The following is a 20,787-nucleotide window of genomic DNA, read 5'->3' as shown; positions in this document are numbered from 1 at the left end:
AAGATAACATGGGCCTGATTATTTAAGACCTTGTATGTGAGGAGCAGGATTTTGAATTCTGGATTTAACAGGGAGCCGATGAACTGAAGCCAATGCAGGAGAAATCTGCTCTCTCTTTCTAGTCCCTGTCAGGCTTTTCACACACATCTTGTCCTCTTTTTCATTCCAGCACATCTAGAGTGACGTTAGGGCTTTAACTACACTTTTCAAATTCATCTTCCTGTTAAAAGAGGGCTCTCCCTCTCCACTTTTATCACCATAGCAGATCTTCACACTGACGGATTTAGACTGTCGTTATGTTACAATATAACGTTTAAGTGAATTTAGCTAGTTTCATTTGGTATGGGATGTTGCTTTGGGCTGTGAAATGTAACTGAAACACTGATGGTTTAAACAAACACACAAGCCCCGAGTGCCAATAAGAAGTTTATTTAATTCAGTCAATATTGTTAAAAAAAAAAAAAAACAACAAACAAACAAAAAAAACCCCAAAAACAATGACATAGCTTGGATATTTTCTTGGTACAACGCCACACTCACGTTGTCATGAAATGATATCGTAAAACAAAAATCCTTCCTGCGAAACATCTGCAGAGAGAAACGAGTAAGGCAAAGAGGAGATGCTTTCTCTAGTGTTCAAATCCAAGCAGGCAAGAAAAAGGCCCACGTTTCCTCAAAGGTTTAGATGAAATGCTTTAAATTTACAATCTGAGCAATGAAAACAAATATTTACAATTCCCTTTCCATCAGATTTGTTTTATAACAAATTCATGAAAGGAAAAAAAAAAACATGGCAAATGGGAGAAAACAAAAACAGGTTTTGCTTTATCCACACTAAAGCACTTTTTGGAGCTACTACATTCGCTACCTCGGAGATCGATCTACATACGGACTGATGACAGAAATCTGCACAGCTGTTCCTTCATTGCTACTCTCCTCTAGTCTTCTTTTTTAGTCATAAATATCTTTAGAGGTGCTTTTCGTGGTGCTCAACCCAACATTAGTGTCCTTCAACCTGTGTGTTATGAAGCAGGAGACGGTGAGCGTGTGGTTTCTTCATTTGTCATCCACAGTGAGACCAGAATAATGTGCCCCCCCCCCCCCCATTTTTGGTTCATAACGTATAATCCAAACTATGGCTACAGTAAGCACGATGTGTTCGATATGAGAAGAAACTCTACTGATTAAAACAGCCGCTTTCAAAGGCAATAATAAGCTACATACAGGTTTCCTGCTGTTACTTCTGCAAGCAGTACGGGAAATTTCCTACAGTTCTACCGAGCTACAAGACTTGTGCCCACTTAGGGCAGTGAGGAAATCAGAGCATGGTTGCCAGGTAGATTTACCTGCAGTTACAAATATTCTTATTTATTTTAAACAGCTCAACATTAAAATAAAGCATCTCTCAGTTGATATGTCGACCACTTAGGTTTGGATTAGCTTCTATTTTAACCTGTCAAATACTTGAGCCAAAAAACACTGAAGCGTCAACACTGTTTACATAAACAAAGATGAGGGGAAAGAAAAAAAAGCTTCTTAGTCTTCAGAAATCCAAGAAACGGACGACAGTGAAATTTAAACAGACGACAGTGAAATACCAGCGTGTGGCCTTTCCCCCTGCATACGGAGGAAAGGTCAGCTTGAAGGTCACTTATCAGGGAGCGCGCTCGACTCCCAGCATCAACACGCCTGGCTGCTTCTCCATCGCCTCACAACATTCATTGGCAAATGAAAAACAAAAAGCAATTAAAAGGGGACAAACATGAGCGAGGGTGATTCAACTAAACAGACCTTCATAATGACCGGAAGAAAAAAAAGAAATGAATGACCAAGGGTTCATGCATGGAGTTCACTCTAGATGAGGAGAGAAGGAAAAGAAGTCCAAAGTTGTTGTTTTTTCCTTTATGGTGAATGAGCACATCAGTCCCGGTGCCGAGGATGGGGAGGTGCAGGGGAGTATAGAGAGGTGGTGAGGGGATGGAAGGAGGCGGTCGCGACGGAGGAGCTCATTTGACCAGCCTCTTGGCTACGTCTGCGTAGGCGATCTCGATCTCGTTGTCGCTGGGGCAGGTGTTGGTGAACTCTTCGCGTGTGTAGGCGTTGTTCAGGTACTTCCAGATGCCCGTCATCTCTTTGGGGATTTCGAAGCCTCTGTACTTCTTAGTCACCACCTGAAAGAATGACGTGAGTCATTCAATCACAGTGTTGATGCACAAGTTCCAAAAACTCCACAAATATGACACGTTAAAGGTTAACTGTTAAGATTTACCAAGGGAGCCGGGGTAGCTGGGTAATTTTTGAAGCAGAGCAGTGAAAAGTAAAAAGTATAGAGTGGCAACGGCACAACTTCTGATGATGCGCCAATATTTGCTAAAGCATTTTAATATATAACCTTGGGCTGTGCGAAAATGCTTTTAGTATTTTCTTGAAAATTAATTTCTAAAATGATCACAAACTAAGAAAATTAACTGCCCTGTAGAGATATATTAGGACCTTTAAGTTTATTTCCAAAAGCATGAACAGCAGCCTCATTGCTGGTGACTGAAAAGCTTCAGTTCCGAACAACAAGCCGTTTCTATCCGACCAGCCCGAGCATGCACGCAGGTGTTCTCCTGTATTCAGATTATTAGCCTGAGAATTACACGAGAACCATTTTCATTTATTCCAGTAATTGAAGCCAGTCCCCCCCTTGCAGGTGCAGCATGAGGCGAGAGTTTCCTCAAGTACAGCTTGTACGCTCTCTTCTTAAAAAAAACCCATCTGATTTAGTGGTTAAATGACAACGCCTGCAGGTGTGTTTCACGACTCACCTTAACTATATGCAGTTTGGGCAGCAGGTTACAGTCAGCCAGGGTCATTTCGTCCCCATCCAAGAACTTGCGGTTAGAAACTTTGACGTCTTCTATGCTGTTGTGATCGATCTCATCGGGCAGCGGCGAGCGAAGATACTCGTCCAGCTTCTGCAGGGTCTTCAGCAGCCCGCGCTCTAGAGCTGCAAAGAAGGAGACGGTTACCGCAGAGCAACCACACGGTGGCAGCATTTCATCAAGAGACGCACACAGAGAGCACTTTATAAATATGAGAGCGCTTTTATAAGTTCAAATGCCATCTCAAAAGGAATGCACAGGTGATAGTTTGTCCTCATACTCCACCCATCTACAGATACCAAACAATTCATTCCACAAATAGAAAGTATGTCATGAATGAACACATACTAGGTGTAGTGGTTTGACAGTAGATCTAACCCGTAACTTATCACTGAACCATGACATTCACTCTCTAACTCTGTTGACATAGCCTTGGCTTTCACATCCAGCTCACTGTGGTTTGATATTTTCCCAGAGTGGAGATCAGCCAACTAAAACATGATATGATAAGTCTGTTTTTTTACATTCCAAAACATCATACTCCCACATTTCCCCCCCAAAGAAGGACACAACGGGATTTCAAAGGCAATAGACTACTTTTCCTTCACATTATTCCAATAATATATGACATTTCTGATAGTCGTTTACAGACTGTGGGCTACATAAATCTGGAACGAGGGTGAGGTTATGAGCACCAGTTCGCTCTCTGGATCACGGCTGTGCACTTTTCTAGAAAGTTCCAGGTGAGACCGGGAGCGAAAGGACAGGAGGAGGCAGCAGAACAAAAGCGCTGTGTTCCCGAGTCAGGCTATAATCCACCAATCCAGTGTCACCTAGCAACCAGTAAAGCACACTACACACTGAAGTCCTGCACCGTGCATGCGCGTAAAGACTTACCCTCGTTCCCATCTGGTTTGGAGTTCTTGATGTATGCAGAAAACTTGGCAAAGATGTCCATGCCAGCGGTGTTTGACTCTGGATGTCTTGCACCAAGCTTGATGTACCTGCAAAATAAACACATATGAAGCCACGTATGCTGCTGTTATTTTACATTTTCTCTGTGCAGACATCATTAGAAAATAAAAATGTGCAAAGAACAGCTCAATAAAAGCCCCATTTACTACTGACAGACACCAACACTATAAGTGGAAGGCTCATAAAATGTGTTGACAATAAAATAAATACCGCAAAACTTTATTTAATCGTCATTTACGATCAACAAAAGGCTCTGTAATTAACTGCTCACGGTGCAGTTAATCATAAGTGGGGGGTGTTTGGTGTCTAGGTGTGGCAAGCAGTCATCGCAGGAGTTTGAAACAGAAAGCACTCACTTGGGCGGGGAGAGAACATCCTCAAGAAACTCCTCGATCTTGTTGACGTCAGTTTTGACCTCGCCGTTGAAGGTGATGAAGGGCGGGTGTGTGCCGGGGGCCAGGTTCTGGAGGTCTGCAGGCTTCCTGGGACACGGAGTGGAGAAATGTCAGTGGGCAGATGAAGGCAGAACCAATCCAGGAGCTTGTTTCATGTAAAATTTGCTTTTATCCCCACAAAAGGAACCAGAGATTTGACTTAATACTGTGTGTATAATATACTGTGTAATTACTTTAAGTTCAAATATTTAAAGGGCTGCGTTTCTGCTGCATGTTTTTTCAGACCTCTACAACCTCCTCCTCCTCCAGCTGGAGCCGCTGTGCTGCGAGTCTGTTTGTGTCCCCTTTTTTCTCTGTGGCCTTCAAACCAGCACATTTGGTGCCAGATGTCTCTGGCAGGCAGATGAGGCTGACACACAAACAGCAATGAGCATGTGCTGAATGAGTCTTCAGTATAAAAACAACAAAACAGCAGTGACTCAGCTGCTGATGGGTTTGTGGGGACAGTCTAAACACTGTGACTGATATTAATAATACCATCAACATCATTCATCCAACAGTGCAGGTGTTTTGAGTCCATGCCCATAATGATGGCGAGCTTTGGGACAAACCATTTAAGGGCAGAAAAAAGGGGAAATTACTTCAACTCTTTGGCATGTCAGGGGGAAGTGACATGCCCACCGATTATCACCGAGGAGTGAGGAAGGAACTGCCTCGAATCACAGAAAAACAGGAGAGCCTTGAAAGACAACAAGAAGATATAAAACACCATATTTGACTTGGTTGCCATTTTACTGTTGACCCAAAATTACACCAGAATCTGTAGTACAGCCATGAAACTAGTCCCACTTTCAGTTAAAATAAATAAAATAATCAGGTTCTTTGCAGGTTTTAAAATGAGAAAAAAACACATGGCACGTCATGCTGTGTTGTTATCTATTCAACAAAAACCAGACGAACCGCAGAAAGTGTGTGAGAACAAGTACACCACACCGTGCAGTAACTTACAGAATCAGTCTTCTGCTTTGTTCAGATGCAGCTTCGCAAACCCAAACCGAGAGAGGAGGCTTTCTCCCAACTAGGGCTGGGCCATATCATACTGTTCACGGTAATATCGGTATAATGTAAAGCAACGATAAGAAAATGAAATATCGCGATAGAATATGGGTAAAACACGCATGCGCAGTGCACACGGCGGAAAAAGTATGGCGGCAACGGAAAATGAGAAGGGCGAAAGCGGATCGTTGAATGAAACAGAAGAACCAGAGTTGGTTTGTAAAAATGCTGCAACTTCAGTGATGTGGAGCTGGTTTAGCTTTCGTTCGTAAGATACACAACAAAGCACTATTTTTGGTAGAGCATGCAAGCGGGCCGTCGTTATTACCGAACCGATTTTATGTACACGGCGCTCAAAAATGTTTTAGTACGACTTTGCTGAGCTACGAAGCCGCACCGCTTGATGGATTGTCGGAGCATTACGGCTACCGTAGGCAGGAGCCTGGCGGAGTGATACGTACTGTGCTTCAACATAATATTACCGTATTGTGTGTGTATAACCTCTTAAGTTTTGTGGATATTATACATGGTTATGCTGAGGATATGTCGGCCAGTTTCCACTGGAAATGCCTTTTGGTTAAACTGTCAGCAAGGAATTTGCATTTGCACTGTTACATTTGTATATAGCTTTAATGCACATGAAAAACAGCTGCTTGTTTAAGTGAAAATACATTGTTAGTGCAAAAATCCACCAAAGTTGTAACGTATTTTGTTTTGCTTCAGTTAAATCGTTATTGCAAATTTTCAAATATATATCGTGATAAATATTTTTGGCCAAATTGCCCTGCCCTACTCCCAACAACCCTTCCAAAGAGGCCACACTTTGCAGTTTTTCCTAACTTTTAACACATGCATACTGACACCAAGTCAGGAAGTCCAAGCTGCAGCTCGTGGGATTTTTTTTGCAGTTTTCCTGCACTTCTTGCACTTTTCCCCTCAGCACTGCACGGTCTGACGGGGTCAGTATGCTGGGACACCCACTGCTGTGAGGATTCACAGCTGTTGAATGTTTGCGACTTGTGAATAATCTCTCTCACTGCAGAATGATGGGCACATTCTTTCACAGACTGATGAGCAGCAGCAGTTGCTTCTCTGAGATTACTGATGTTGTTCCTTCTTGACATCCTGTTAACACTGGTCCAGACCAGCAAACTGACAGAATTCAGCTTTTATAGCAGTGCTCACACTTCCTGATGATCAGTTACTCAAATGCATTTGATTAACTGGCTGCTACCTGCAGCAAATATGGCCTTTGGCCAGCTACAGCAAAAGCAGTGGAGGTTATTCGCTGCCTCACACAGAGACTTTCTACCCAGGAGGAAAATATATGCAAAAAAATATATGCAAAATACCCAAACCCATGCACTCATCCTGAACGTCAAGGCATGTGTGAAAATTAAGCCACTAGTCAAATGGCTCTCACTTTCCTCCTGTGAGCGGTTTAAAAAAACAAAACAAAAGAAACACTTTTATCAAATGCATCTCTGCTGTTGCTACAAAGGATGAACGACACTGGAAACCAGTGTCGGTAATCTTAAAAATCTAAAGACACAAAGAGAGACTGCAGAAACCAGGCGTCCATCTGACTGGTGGATACAGCTCAAAATAATCAGGCCTAACAAGTGGATAAACATTTAGGGAGTATTTAGATGAATCATACAGACAGAAACGCAGTCTGTTTGGAGCTCCTAGCACTGGAATCCACATATGAAAGTGTGTTGGCTTGCAGCTGGCAAGGAAAAACAAAAAATTGCAGAGGATCACTGATCCCAGTGGTTTTTAAAAAAAAAAAAAAAAAAAAAAAAAAAGGGACAGTTGCCCAACAAATTCTAGGCAGGAAGTGAGCAGAGTCAAGAATCTTAAAATAACCTCTCCAGAGTCTGAATGTTTAGTTTTCCCCCAATTTTCCCTGGCCTGGGAAGGGGTCATGGGAAAACCAAATAAGCAGTGGGGAAGCAGAGAGTGTGTCAGAGGTGGGGCTGGATCAAAGCAGTACACTGGGAAACGCCCAGGAACGCTCCAGTAGGCTAACAAAGAAGGAAAAGTGATGGAACAGATGATTATAGAGGAAAGAGAGCAGCGCTCACCTCTTTAGATCCACAGTAGTGACGTTGAAGACGACTCCTTTCAGCCACAGAATCATGAAGAGTCTCTGGGAGAAGGGGCAGTTCCCAATGCTCTCGCCATCACTTCCTGCCTTCAACAAACACACAGACAGAGGAGCAGGATTAACCACCAGAAACATATTCCAGGTACCAGTCCTGAGAACTGAGTACACAAAAGATGGGTGGAAGCATCTCACATTTAATTACCACTGTCATACAACCCAATCTAGCAGACAAAGATCTAAAAGCACCTATGACTGGCTCCCATGACCGACAGCACTTTGCTTACTGTTTAGTCCAAAACACAAACAGGTCCTGATAACCTTGATAGAGATTTCAGCTGTACTGCACAACCTGGGCGCTTTGTTGCGCTCACCCACAGGGGCCCGTTTCACACAATGACTCTTTCAGACTCGAGCAGGAGGGAAAGACTGACGAACAGACTCACTTGCCTTTAAAGGCGTCTGCACACTTCCCCCTTCCATTTGGAGAACCACAGCCTAAGAGCAACAGGAAACTTGTAGAGTGATTAAGGCTCAGATAGCCTTGTGCTTCCTTCTTAGCCAGACTGCACAAAAACAAGGCCGAGTTGTGGGGGGAACGAGATCAATGGAAGTGGCGTGCGCTCCAAATGAATGACGCACACTCATCGTTTAGCGATGGGAAGGAGCGCGGTAAAGACGCTATTTGGATATTAAATTTAATCTGTTTCAAAAAACAAACAAATCAATAGCAGTTCAGCTTAAGTACTGTAAAACTATGGAATAATGCAGCAAATGAATCTGCGCACAAACACACACAGCAGGCTGTTTTATTAGTTTTACACCACATGGGCACAAATATCATCTGGACTCCACATCAGAAGGCAGAGTAAGCGTTTCATGTGATTAAGAGTTTTACGCGGTGTCATAAAGAAATCCTGCTTAAAAACATGCATTGAGAAAAATGGCATTTTCTTTGTACTTCCTCTTCAATATTCACAAAAGCAGACACACAACAACCTCCATCATCCAGCTCGTGTGCTCTGTGGTGACCAACCCTGCCAAGCTATTCTGTTAACAAGGACATACATGAAGGTCACTGAAACCCTGGCACTCTGGAATTCACTCATTCATTCAGTGGATGACTGTAGCAGAGCCTCTGAATAAGCTGAATGTCATTTATTTTTTGTTGTCTGCCTCGTGTGACGTCACTCGCTGCTCATTCCCTTCAGCTTTGCTTCTTTCGTCCTTTTCAGCCTTTTTCCACCTGCACATCTGCTATACCAAGTAATGCAAAAGATATACAAATCACACATAAATACCACCGATTTGCAAAAGAGTGCTGAATAAACATAAGATTCAAATGATTTTTAACTTTACAAATATATATTTGTTAATGTCAGATATGCAGGTCGTCAATAGGGCACTTTGTTGTGGAGGGTTCAGTCAGTGCAGCAGCTCCTTGCTGCGGACAGGCTGGCTGCTGTTGTCCTCTGTGTGACGCCCAGTGAGACGGCTCTGTTTGATCTGCCTGCTGGCTCCCATTGTACTGCCACTGTCCTCTCCCTCTCTGAATTCAATTTCTGAAAAGCTTGGATTAGATCACTGCCATTGTTTCACAAATGAAAGTCCCCTTTTCACATTACACAATTCAATTCCAAAATAAGGCTTTAGCCCTGAGGTGCTGGACTAGCATTAGCTGAACCTAAGGGGATCAGAAAGACATCAAGGGGATGATTACTCCATTTTCCCCACAGCGCTACACCTACAGAGAAGCATTCAGGTCTGCATCAAGGGTGGTAATGCAGCACAGCAACTGTTCCCATGGCAATGGCCAGAACGTATGACATGGAAAGCAATGCATGCATTGTGAAAAGGATTACAATGCACAGGTGAGCGGTCTGCAGCCGGCTCTCTTTTGGTGGTGATAAAATACAAATACACTGTTGAATGTCATTTGTAAAGACGTTACTGCACGTCCACTCAGTGAACCGCTTTCAAGGAGAGTTCATCAGAGTTCTGCAGGTCAAGTGGTGAGACAGGAGGCCACAGCAGCTGAGGAAGACATTTCATTTTTTCTTCCTGTCTCAGTGCGATTTCAGGTTCTGGGCATTCAGAATCCTACTCTCTGGACTCTGCAGCAGAGCAGGCTGCAGACACCGAGAGAGAGATTACAGGAAACCAGAAGGAAACTGGTGATCATGTGGTGCTAACCAACAGGAGGGAGAACAAGTGGTAACGGATGCTTAAAGCGTGACGAAGAGGAAAGATAGTAAGCTTCAGTGTGCTTTTTGGCCCTCTTGTTTCTTCCTCCTCCTCCTCTTCCCTCTTTATTCCTTACCCCTTATCCTGGGCCCCTCTGTGGAGTCAGAGGGGGGTTGGGCATTCGGAGAGGAGGGAGAAACTATTCCAGAAATGTCCTGTTCCTCCCGCCGAAGATGGCGCTTTGTTTAGTTTAAACAGTGATGCTGGCGGAGCTGCATTTCCGACGCGCTCCTCGGGAAGCTGCCAGGCACTAAATGAACTGTAAGAACGGCTTTTGATTGACATTTTAAGCACTTCTGCTTTTAAAATAGCCGAAATAAATCCAGAAGGATCAGAAAACCTTAGATTTCGTTTTTTTTCTTCTAATATGGAGCCTATGGGCCCAACTGACACTTTCCAGAAGGCCTATATTAAGGTGTGACATTCAGGAAAGGGCTTCAACACAAAGCACTTTCTGTTTGTAGATCGCTGGGTACGTCATCAGCTAGCAGGCAAAAAAAAAGGCAATAAAACTCTAGAGTTAGGGGAGAAAATCTTTAGAAGGCAAAGCCCACGAGTTTGGAAAGAAGCACATTTTACAAATAGTACACAGATTCACACAAATGCAAATCTGCTGCAATAACGTCTGGCCCACAGCAGCAACAGCTGACTGCTGCCAACAGGCTCTCCAGCTTTATTTTAGGCTCAGTGGATGGTAAGTCAGCAGATGCTTGTTTATTTAATCCCAGCACACACAGCTGCTTGATGAAGGGTGTGAGTCATGTTTAATCTTGGATGTTATCTAGGAGTTCAGGACAGTGTGACGCATCGATGAGTACATTGAGGGTGGGTCTGGGTGGGCAAACACATACCTCTTATCACTTCCCCTTTCCCTTTCTTCGTGGAGCCAGTGATGTAACAACCAAGCCAAAACACAAGTCAAAGTAACAGAAGACGACAACACACAAAGTGGTCCTTTCTACCAGCCACTCCCACAAGCTCAAGTTTTCCTTGCCAGCAAAAGAATTCCAAGGCACAGCAAGTTGACCAAACCGATATTTAGAACAAAACACACAGAGGAATGCAGGCAGCGGTACCCAGGACAACCGGCACAAACTGGCTCCTAGTGTGTGACATGGAGGGAGTGCACACTAGTTTCTGTTAAATCAAAGAGAGCAAGTCATCTTTTATAGCCTGGAAAGCCCAGGTGAGCTGCATCAGCTGATGACCTTCTCATGTCAGCCAATTACCAGCAGGAGTAGGCCAGGACTTCCTTGGAGACACTGGAAGGGCCATGACAAGCAGCCAACTCGTCTTCAACGAGCTGAGGTCACACCGCTCATCACTTCCTCATCGACGTTTTTTCCTATTGGATGGTTCAACATTACTTCCCTTGCCAGGCGCCGGCGGGGATATTAGCAAAGTGTCATGTTTCTTTATGTATTATTGTACAACGCCAGCTCACGGTTGGCTCTCAGATGCTACACAGCCACCCCTCACTAGCCTGGGCTGCACCCCAGGAGATCGAATCAAGTAAGGTGGAAATTACTTTTCAACATCCTTCATTTCCAACATCAAAGCACTGCAGAACCACGCTGGGTTGTGAGGCTTTCATCCACCTTAAAGTGGGGATAACACTCAGTTGAGACCTCTTTGAAATCTACATGAAGTGCATAGCTGTGCAGTGTAGTATCCTCCTCTTGTAAATACGGTTTTTAATCCCAACAATCGCCATACCCTCATGATCACAAAAAAATAAATAAAATTAAAAATTAGAAGGCATTTAAAGATCTCCACGAAGCCTCTTACTCTAGCAGACCTGCACACCTGAAACTATAACATAACAAAGTCGAGTCTGTGTGCAGTTTTATCCACAAAAATCCACTCAAACGTTTAAAATGCATTTTGTTTACTTAAGAATCTGATTAATGGTTTCAAATCATCTAAAGTCACACGCAGTATCCGTAGAGACAACGTTCAACTTCATCCATCCATCGCCTGTTGTGTGTCATCTCCTATTTAGATCACTAAGCCAGTCAGGAACCTGTTAGTGTCCAACAGATCTCAGCAGTGATGACAAGGATTCCTGAACGTTTCATTGCCATCTGAGCTCTTAAAGATGGCTGTACTTTTAACTGGGACGCAAGATATCCTTTTATCCACTGCAGTCCAATAACATTTTACAACCTGGCACATAAAAGAGTTGCTCAATGTGCAACAACACCTTTCTCTCTCACTCACAGAAAGGCTCTCATCATTATCTAAGACAGACATTCCTTTTCTAGAGCAGCGGTGTGATATCACAGCTTCTACAGTGAGCAGCTGAGGACAATGATCCTGTTCATGCTGGGCCCAGTCCTCCCAATCTCTGCTCACCGCCTAATTTTAGTAACGTGGCGGCCCTCGCCTTCCCCTCCCCACACTTCACATTCTAAATAGGTTGGGCTGCTCAGCGAGTTCAAGCCACACTTGACCGAATAAGGAACTGACGAAGTAGCGAGCTCTGGAGCTCGGCTGCTTCGACACACTGCAGGAATGTCCGTTTGAGGGTGGGCAGCCCTGCTAGCGTCACGGCAGTGCCTCTCCCTGTTTGCTGGACACACACATATAGGCCAAGGTAGGATTAAAAGAAGCTAGACCCAAAAACTGCCCGCTGTTCTCCCCTCGTGGTTTGTCAGCTTATGCTGGCATTGAATGATTAAGCTAAACAGAGTCAGGCTGGAATTCATGACACACACTGTCAGAACTACAGCCAACTTTAATATTTAACAATGTAAAATAACTGAAAATACAGAAGTTCTGCTGTGACATTTTCTCAAGAAACTTTCCTAGTTGTACATGAACTGACTCTGTATATGTCACCGTCTTATTCATAAGCTGACGTCTATGAATAAGACGCCAAAAGGAATAAAAACAATAATGTTCTTATTTTATTCGGAAAGGATCTAATTAATTTTTATCAAGTTTTATTTAAGAATAAAATAAAAATCTGTTTTAAAAACTTTTACACACATAAACTATCCAGTGTTTGGACTTCTGAGACATTTTATAGACCAAGCTGATCATAAAGAAGATATAAAAACATAAAGTAGATTATGGATAACAAAAAAAAACAGTTAAATGCCAGCATTTTATGTTAATACCAAGCAGCCTGTCAAGTCTGCCCAAATAAATCAATCTGAATTCAGCAGCTGTTTGATGAAAATCAGAAAAAGTAAGAAATGAAGATGAGCAATAATTCAACATGTGAAGTAAGTTTTAGGTACTTAAAAGGGTTCCTGGCAGACTGACCAAATCAGCCAGTCAGATTTGGCCTCTTGGTTGAATCACTCCACCCTGAGACAGGGTGGGTGCCCGAGTGTGAAGAGGGGTCGGATTCAGCTGGGACATGGAAACATCGCAACATCCTCTCTGTGGCTGTGACTCACTCAGGGGAAAACTTAAGACTTCCACTGAGACACAGGCCTACTGTTCACAGTCAGATTCAGTGGAAAGCTGACGTCTAAAAGAGGCCTACTCTTGCTGTGGCAATGATGTAAGTTTACTCAATAACCAGAGGAGATAAGCAGCAGCCAGGTCAGGTTTCTCCAGGCCCAGGGTGAGTGGAAGTGATGAGTAATGCAAATCCAAAATGAAGGCAGAGCAGACAGTAAATGTGGGAGACGAGCATGAACCAAATGACTCCTCGCTCTGTTTTTTCAAGTGTCTAATACAAACAATAAGCTGCATACTCAGGTTGGCCCCGACCCCACCTCTGCAAACACTTCACTGACCATAAAAGGGAGACGCACTCTTACTCACAAACACAAAAGCCAAATGTTTGCGTTGTTCCTGCCCGTTTCTCCTCACACTTTCCTTTGAAATGACACAAAACTGGTTCCTGAAAAAGCCTTTAACAGTAAACTTGAAGTCTGCCTGCACAGTGTTGTAATCAAAGCAACCCTGAACCCTGTAGTGATTTCTTCAGGACAAAAGCCCCGTCTAGACAGCTATGAAGCACTCTTTGGCATCAGCACATCCTTAGTGTGCCATTACCACACATGCCAGATACACATATGGCAGCAGAAGCCCAGACCGTGGCTACACAAACACCAGCCACATCATCAGGATTCACTCTGACCCACCGGCGAGCTGCATTTCAGTGCCTGTCTGGTGCATGATCGACAGTTTTTGTTTTACACCATCATAAAAATCTAACATGCAAAACACTCATGGACAAGCCTGACTTTGCATTTCCACATATATAAATGTTTGCCACAAGCAAAGCATCAAGTCAGCAATAAGCATGCACCTTCATCAAATGATTGGGATTACAGTCAGTACTGATGTAGTGCATGTAGTTTAAGGGTACACACACACACACACACACACACACACACACACACACACACACACACACACACACACACACAGAAAATAAAGGTAATAGAGGAGCTACAGCCAGAGGCTGCGGCAGGTACAGCCTTAACAATAATAGTATAACACATGACTCAGTGATTGGATCCATTCCTTAAGTTCTCCAATCCGTGCTGCTCTGGACTGACCTCATTTCCTGTCATTGAAAAATGCGTTATTAGCCGTCGGCTTCCTGACTGAACAGCACAGAAATGAGACCAGCTCTTCCGCCCCTCAATGAGATGACTCAAGCTTTTAAATTTGAACATCATTTACATAAGAGCCATTTATTTAGGTACAACTAGGGCCGTGTTGCTTAAGTACATGTTATATTCCACTGGCAAGAACATAAATTAACTTCTGAGTGGTTCCAAAGCCCCAGTTCAGATTGGTGTAATAACACACTGCCAGATCGATTAGGCCAGTGGCCAGAGAGTCAGTCAACCAGACAGTTACAAAGAAGAAGTTGTGACAGGCCAGGTGCTGCAAAAGCAAGTCCATGGTGCAGAAACGAGGACGCACAGCACAAGCTCAGCAAGCTCCACACCACTAACAAGCCATTAATCTCTGTCCTCTAACTCAAGATGCTGACTGCAGCGTTACTCACAAAAAATAAAGCGCTCTATTGATTTTCCTATAAAGAAACAGCACTTAGCTCCCTAGAATACCACCCGAGGGACAAAGGAACGGTTTATTTTATGCTGAAAAGAAACAAACAATAAATGGAACCTCGCTGCTAAGGGTAGTGATACTAAACCTTTCAAACTACCGACATTTTAACGGTTACACCTTTTGGGTGAGCAGTGCATTGTTACGAGCCGCAGTATATAAGCCATGCATCTGACCGTCACATGCTCCAACTGATTGCACAACATGATGAGCCGATCTTGGCAAAGCCTGCAAACAGCTCAGAGTGTAGCGTGTTAAGATGAAGTTAAACCCGAGCTGTCATTGTTCTCTTTTACAGACCGAGCTAACAACGTTTTAGCCTCCTTGACCGCACAGAAGCGCTGCATAGCTGTGAGCGCCTTTCTGGGCTTTGTAGGCCTTCATCTCCACGGCTCCCATGGCATTGTAAACAGTCTGCCACCCAGACCTAAAAGCACTTCTTGAACATGTTTCCAACCTCTGCTGGCCTGAGAGCTGGAAGCAGCATAAGGCTTTGCGACCAGTCGTGTGACCCTGGCACAGTCTCAGCCAGCAGACGCACAAATGCGAGTGGAGATAAAGGCTGTTTGTTTCCTTTGGCTCATCTATATTCCACTCACTGTCATCCACCCATGATCATATGCTGGTGCAGAATGACTCATTTGCATGCATGTCCCGAATTAATTCAGAGAATATTCGTAAGGAAAATTGAATAAAACATACAGAATAATTTCAGTGCAAGTTATGAACACAAAACCAACAATGAAGAATGTAAAGAACCAGCATGGCTGTGCTCCCATCTTATGCACAGCTTTGCATGCTGGCATTTACATGTTGTTGCTGCATCCTGTCACCAGGTGGCAGTACCAAAAACATGTGGAATAACCATAAACAGAATATAGGATTATAACTACAATGCTGGCAGGTAGAGTAGGCACAACAAGGTATTGCTCCTGCTCATTTGTGACCATTAAGTAAAATGCAGGTGAAACAAACCTGAGACCTGGAAGCTTCCTCCACTTTTTGGAAATGTGGCTGTTTAATCAAACAACTGGTCTGTGGGCTAACCCTTGGTTGCATCACTCTTGTGCCTTTGGCTTGGTACGGAGAGGAAATAAGTTAAGAGTTTCTCTGTGTCGAGTGTGTCTGTGAAACATCTTCAAGCAACTTAAAGAAGTCCAGACACTTTTCTTTCTAAGCTCCTTAGAGTCTCTGGAGTGCTTCTCGTGCTGCTCTTATGATCTTAAATGTTGTGTTTTTTAAACTTCTCCTCTGGACAATGAGAAGACTTGATGGAGAAGTGAGGCTGAAGGTTGAATTTGGAAGGTTAGAGGAGAGTCGCCTTCTACCGTGATAGCCCCCAAAACCAGCAGAAGGGTTGGAGCTGAACGCCATCAGGGCGGGAGAGCTGATCGTCAGAGAAGGAGATGAAGTTGGTGAGGAAATGATGTGAGAACCGTTGAAGAGCAGAATAATTGTGTTAAATGTGAGGATTCAGAGGTTGCAAGTGTGAATCTTTCAGGTTACATTTGTAGCCCGAGCTCGACTGACCAATCACATTTAAGCAGAGGTTGGTTTTATTCACAGAAAAGCCCAACAGTTGGCGTGACCATGGAAAGGGGGCCGACAGGAGACAGCACCATTACCTAAAACATCAAAAGAAACTGGACATGGTTACCAAAGCTGATGCCTGCAGTGGGGAGCTTCAAAGAGGTTCATACATTCCTGTTTGACATATTTTGACACTGTGGTAGCAGACATCCACGACTTACCACAAAACACTGATCTGCAATGCTCTGTGCTTAGGTCAAAGCAGTCTAATGTGCTCCCAAGTCTGGATGATGTCGTGATTAAGAGGAACAATTTCAAATAAATAATACAAAAACAAAAGATAGATACGGGCTTTACTCTCCCATTTAATTACGACATCTCATTTAGTATTCTAATGTGTTGGGTGGATGCTAGGAAGTCACCCGCCACAGCCCAACAGCTTCTCATGATCAAAAACAATATCTAACCTGCTGCGCTGTGATGAGGTCAAGGGTCGATCCTCCCACTTACAAAGTCATCACATTGTGCTGATGTGACAGAGCAATAAACAGAGACAATACGAGCCTCACCTCCCCACCCTCGATGAGCCCACTGCAAGCGTTCCCATAGCAGTTTGACAACTGTTGCTATAAACACTGGTGGTAAAAAGCTGCAAGATAATCGAACAGTCTCTGAACTGGGTGAGCCAGCTACTTTTAATGAGTAAACAGTGTCGACGCCTCTCAATCTATAGACATGGACACTGTGGCAACTGATATTATGGAAGCATAATTAGTCAGCTTTGATATGTGGCAGAGGCCTAACAGATCTGACAGCTGTGTGTGGAGAGCACACACACACACACACACACACTTTGTTATCAGCTGTTCCCAGAGGCCCAGCTAACAGCAATGTGCCTATGGCAACCGGCATGCCAGCCATTGTCTCCCATGGCTGTGTTTAATGCAACACAGTGAAAACGGCTGCATGAATAATAGATGTGTACAAGTCAAACTCTGGTACATGCAACACGGAGCCATGTGAGAGGGAGTGAAGGGAAACGCTAGCACACTTCCACGCAGACGTGTCCAGAAGATACACAATGAAGAAACTTCTGGCTGCGCGGGCTAGAAAGGGAGGGGTTGGGAGGGAAGAGCCGGCCACAAGTGCAAACCTTCCAGGCCTCGGGATGATGTAACCTCTCCTGTAGGCAGTGAAATGCAGTAGTAGAAGCAGCACTTGACGGTTTGTTCCTGTAGTTTTACGCTGAGGAGACCTCCTCTTTCAACTCAGAGTCTACAAAAACACCACAAACAGGACGGAGGCGGGGTTTGTACTGCATCCAACTGATATGATCTAATGTTTTACTATTGTTTGAGTAATACGATTGTTTTTTTTTTGTACTTTTTATATTTTACATTTGTATTTATTATTGAAACTTGCACCAAGGGAGTGGCACTCCAATTTCGTTGTACTCTGTACAATGACAATAAAGGCGATTCTATTCTATTCTATTCTAAGGAGGTGGTTCTCCTAGATAGGGATCCCTTTATAAATTGGGCTTATTGAGGGTAATTGCTCTCATATGTAACATGTATCAGTGTTTTCAAAGCCGCAATCATCCACTGTTACTGTTATGAGCCTGCCGTTTTGGTCAGTGACACCCTAACGTACCAACACCCATAAACTCCACCACCTAATTCACTACCCCACAGCCTCCTCCCACTACCCCAGCCCCCTTCAGTCCCAGTGTGCTTCTCCCTCTATTCTTCCTGGTGCCATTTTCCCGCTCTGGGAAGCATCAGGCTCAAAGAAAGAAAACAAAAAACAGGCATCCACCGCCACCACCTCCACCAGGGTCTCCACTGAGCAGGAGATCATCCATTAAGCTACCCAACTGCCCGCTTTAAACAATTTTAATGAAAATGCACCAACAGCATTGTCTGCCACACACTTTCTTTTGTGTGTGAAACAAAGCTGGAAAACTGGTGAAGCAGTTTGTCCTTCAGGCTCTTTGTTGCTTTGGTGAAGCAAACATCAAACACCCTGCACTCTCATTTAAAGCTGAACCAGGGTCAGTTCTCATACCATCTACCACTTAGTGCCCCAAACACGAAAATGCAGCTGCAGCATGTATCCCACTGTCGGGTGGACTCTTATGAAGCACAGCTGCCGGGCTTTTGTTGCAGAATTAGCGCCCAGTTTTCAGCACGGCAGGCTGATCTTCACCCACGCTGAGGGGTGGAGAGGTGGGAGATGGCCGTATCCGCCCTGCTGGTGACACTGCAGGCTCCACATGGCCACAATGGCAAAGAGGTTTATGGATGTAAATGAACACGTAGCTCCGAGCCTCTCAAACACACGCCTCCATACAGCCGTCCTGCGTGGAGACACTATTTGTGCAAATCTCTAACATTACTCGCTTTTGAGGCACAAATAAAGCGCGTGAGAGCACAATGCGCAGATGTGGGTTCAGCCAAGTGAGAGCGAGAGAAAGAGAAAAACTTATCCTGCGGTCTTACCTTCACAAACAGCTCGATAACGGGCTCACTATCCGCCTTCACTCCGTTCTGCGGGACCGACAGCGACATGGTGGCTGCTGCTCTGAAGTTTCTCCTCACAAAGATGAGTTTTCCCCGCTACCACGCCCGACTTAGCTCTTATCCGCCTCCCCCCTTTTTTGCGCACTCAATCCCGAAGACGCCTTTTTCTTCCCTCCAGGTTCTGCACAGCAAAGCGGACCAGAGCAGCGGCGCCTTCCAGACAACAGAAACGTTTCCAGGCTACGCACGTACGGCTGACCCGTCACAGGATCTATCTGCTGGGTGGGTGGTGATGGTGACGAGGACGGCGTGAAGAAGCTACGGGAATATTTAAAGCGTGACGTCATCAGCGGGGAGGGTTGGAGGTGGAGGGAGTCCGGTCGCTAAGGATCCCAGTAAAAAGCAGGGGCGTTTCCAGGACTTTCATAGGGGTGGCACAGGCACCATAAAAAAGTAGTATCATTGTTTTTTTTGTTTTTAACATTCAGTAAGTCAGTTGAAATAATAGTTATATCTATCTATCTATCTATCTATATATCTATCTATATATATATATGTATATATGTATATATATGTATATATTTCCTTTATTGTAAATATACATTTAAATACATTTTTTAAATTTTTAAATATTTTCCTTTTTAAAAAAATATATAATAATAAAATAATTTAATAATTTTTCCTTTATTTTAAATTTCAGCTTACTTTTTATCTTATTTAAATATTTGGGTCTATTCTGTTTTATTGTAAGCTGCAGGCATTGTTGCTTGAAAGAAGGCATTAAGTTTTAGAGAAATCAGTCAAATTCAAAGTTCTGCTGCTGACTCGAGAAGCAGTTTTTCTACACAGAAACTGCTTTTATGAACAGGTCGTTCAATAAAGGACTCTTCACTGATGTTGAGTTATCAGAGTTCTGGGTGAGGAAAAACATCACCTTGGACTTAATCTTAATGATATTTTTAAAAAATCAAGCAGAACCTAGAGTCACAAAATTCTGCAGTCCTATGAAAAAAACCTCACTGTAGAATTAGGAGGGTAAGTGGAAGTCAGGTAATCAAATCTACTTGGTTAACTGATCATCTGCAAAAGAGCAGAAGTTTTTGCAGCCTGCTGGTCTGACACATTCATGCATGTGTTAACATAATGCTACAGTGTAGTACTGAGAGACATTACGGAAGCACTACATCTCAGACTCTTCAGGCCTCAGTTAGCATGTTAAATGTAAAAAATCATGACAGTAAAATTAGAAAAATAGTAAAAAAGTATGAACTTCTCTCTCTAAAAAAAGAGTGAAAAGGTGATGATTTGCACTTGTTTTACAGCCACAGGATCGGGGCACCTCGGAGTCTCTGAGTTGAAAACAAACTCCTCTGTGTACCAAAGTATTCTAGAGTCAGATATGAGGCCATCTGTCTGAAAGTTAAAGCTTAAACACATTGGAATGAAAAGAATTAGGGCCCAGTCAAAGTTCTGACCTCACTAAAATGCTGTGGTGATTGCAAACCTCAATGAACTGAAGCAATGTTAAGAAGAGTAGAGTAAAATTCCTCCATAACAATGTGAGAGACTGATAAAATTATGCAGAAAACTGTTACTTTGGGTTGTTCCACAAGCCCCTTCCATCATGAACTTTACTTTTTTCACAGATTTTCTTATTTTTACAAAAGGACCTCCCTCTTTTTCCTTTTAGTGTTTTTCATCGTCATGAACCTGCAGCATATGGAAGCCATCATGAGGAGGAGACGTGCTGCTGAGATCACAACACTGTATGTGTGTGGTGGCGATAATGACATTTACCACAAAATGTCAGTGGTGGTAGAAGCTCATAATTCACAATCATATTTCAGGCAGTTAGAGATCCACCCAGTCAGAGAAATTGTTGCTTTGCTGAGTAATGGTATAGTACTTTTTTCTTTAGGTAAATCTGCCTGGGGGGAAATACACGTTCTGAGGGAGGTGTCTCCTGCATCTGCACTGAAGTCTACACCTACTACTGTGCAAATGTTTGGAACCACCCCAAACTTCCTTAAATTTAGCTTCCAAAGAGC

At 43.6% G+C, this 20,787-nt stretch overlaps 1 protein-coding gene across 1 annotated transcript; it reads right to left on the bottom strand.

Annotated features, from left to right (window-relative positions):
- Positions 1–413: 413 nt before the first annotated feature.
- clic4 (CLIC family member 4) lies at positions 414–19,063 on the bottom strand. The gene is made up of 6 exons (XM_084914776.1): positions 18,719–19,063; positions 7,381–7,490; positions 4,199–4,324; positions 3,765–3,871; positions 2,811–2,992; positions 414–2,171 (listed from the first exon to the last, which is right to left on the bottom strand). The coding sequence occupies exons 1-6, from the start codon at positions 18,785–18,787 to the stop codon at positions 2,007–2,009; spliced, it is 759 nt and encodes a 252-aa protein (XP_084770902.1). The 5' UTR covers positions 18,788–19,063; the 3' UTR covers positions 414–2,006.
- Positions 19,064–20,787: the final 1,724 nt, after the last annotated feature.

Source organism: Perissodus microlepis, chromosome 19 (assembly GCF_051167445.1).
Source record: "Perissodus microlepis isolate ML-2025 ecotype Zambia chromosome 19, ASM5116744v1, whole genome shotgun sequence".
Lineage (NCBI taxonomy): Eukaryota > Metazoa > Chordata > Actinopteri > Cichliformes > Cichlidae > Perissodus > Perissodus microlepis.
Note: the sequence above shows the minus strand (reverse complement) of the source record. Positions and strands in the feature narration are given on the sequence as shown.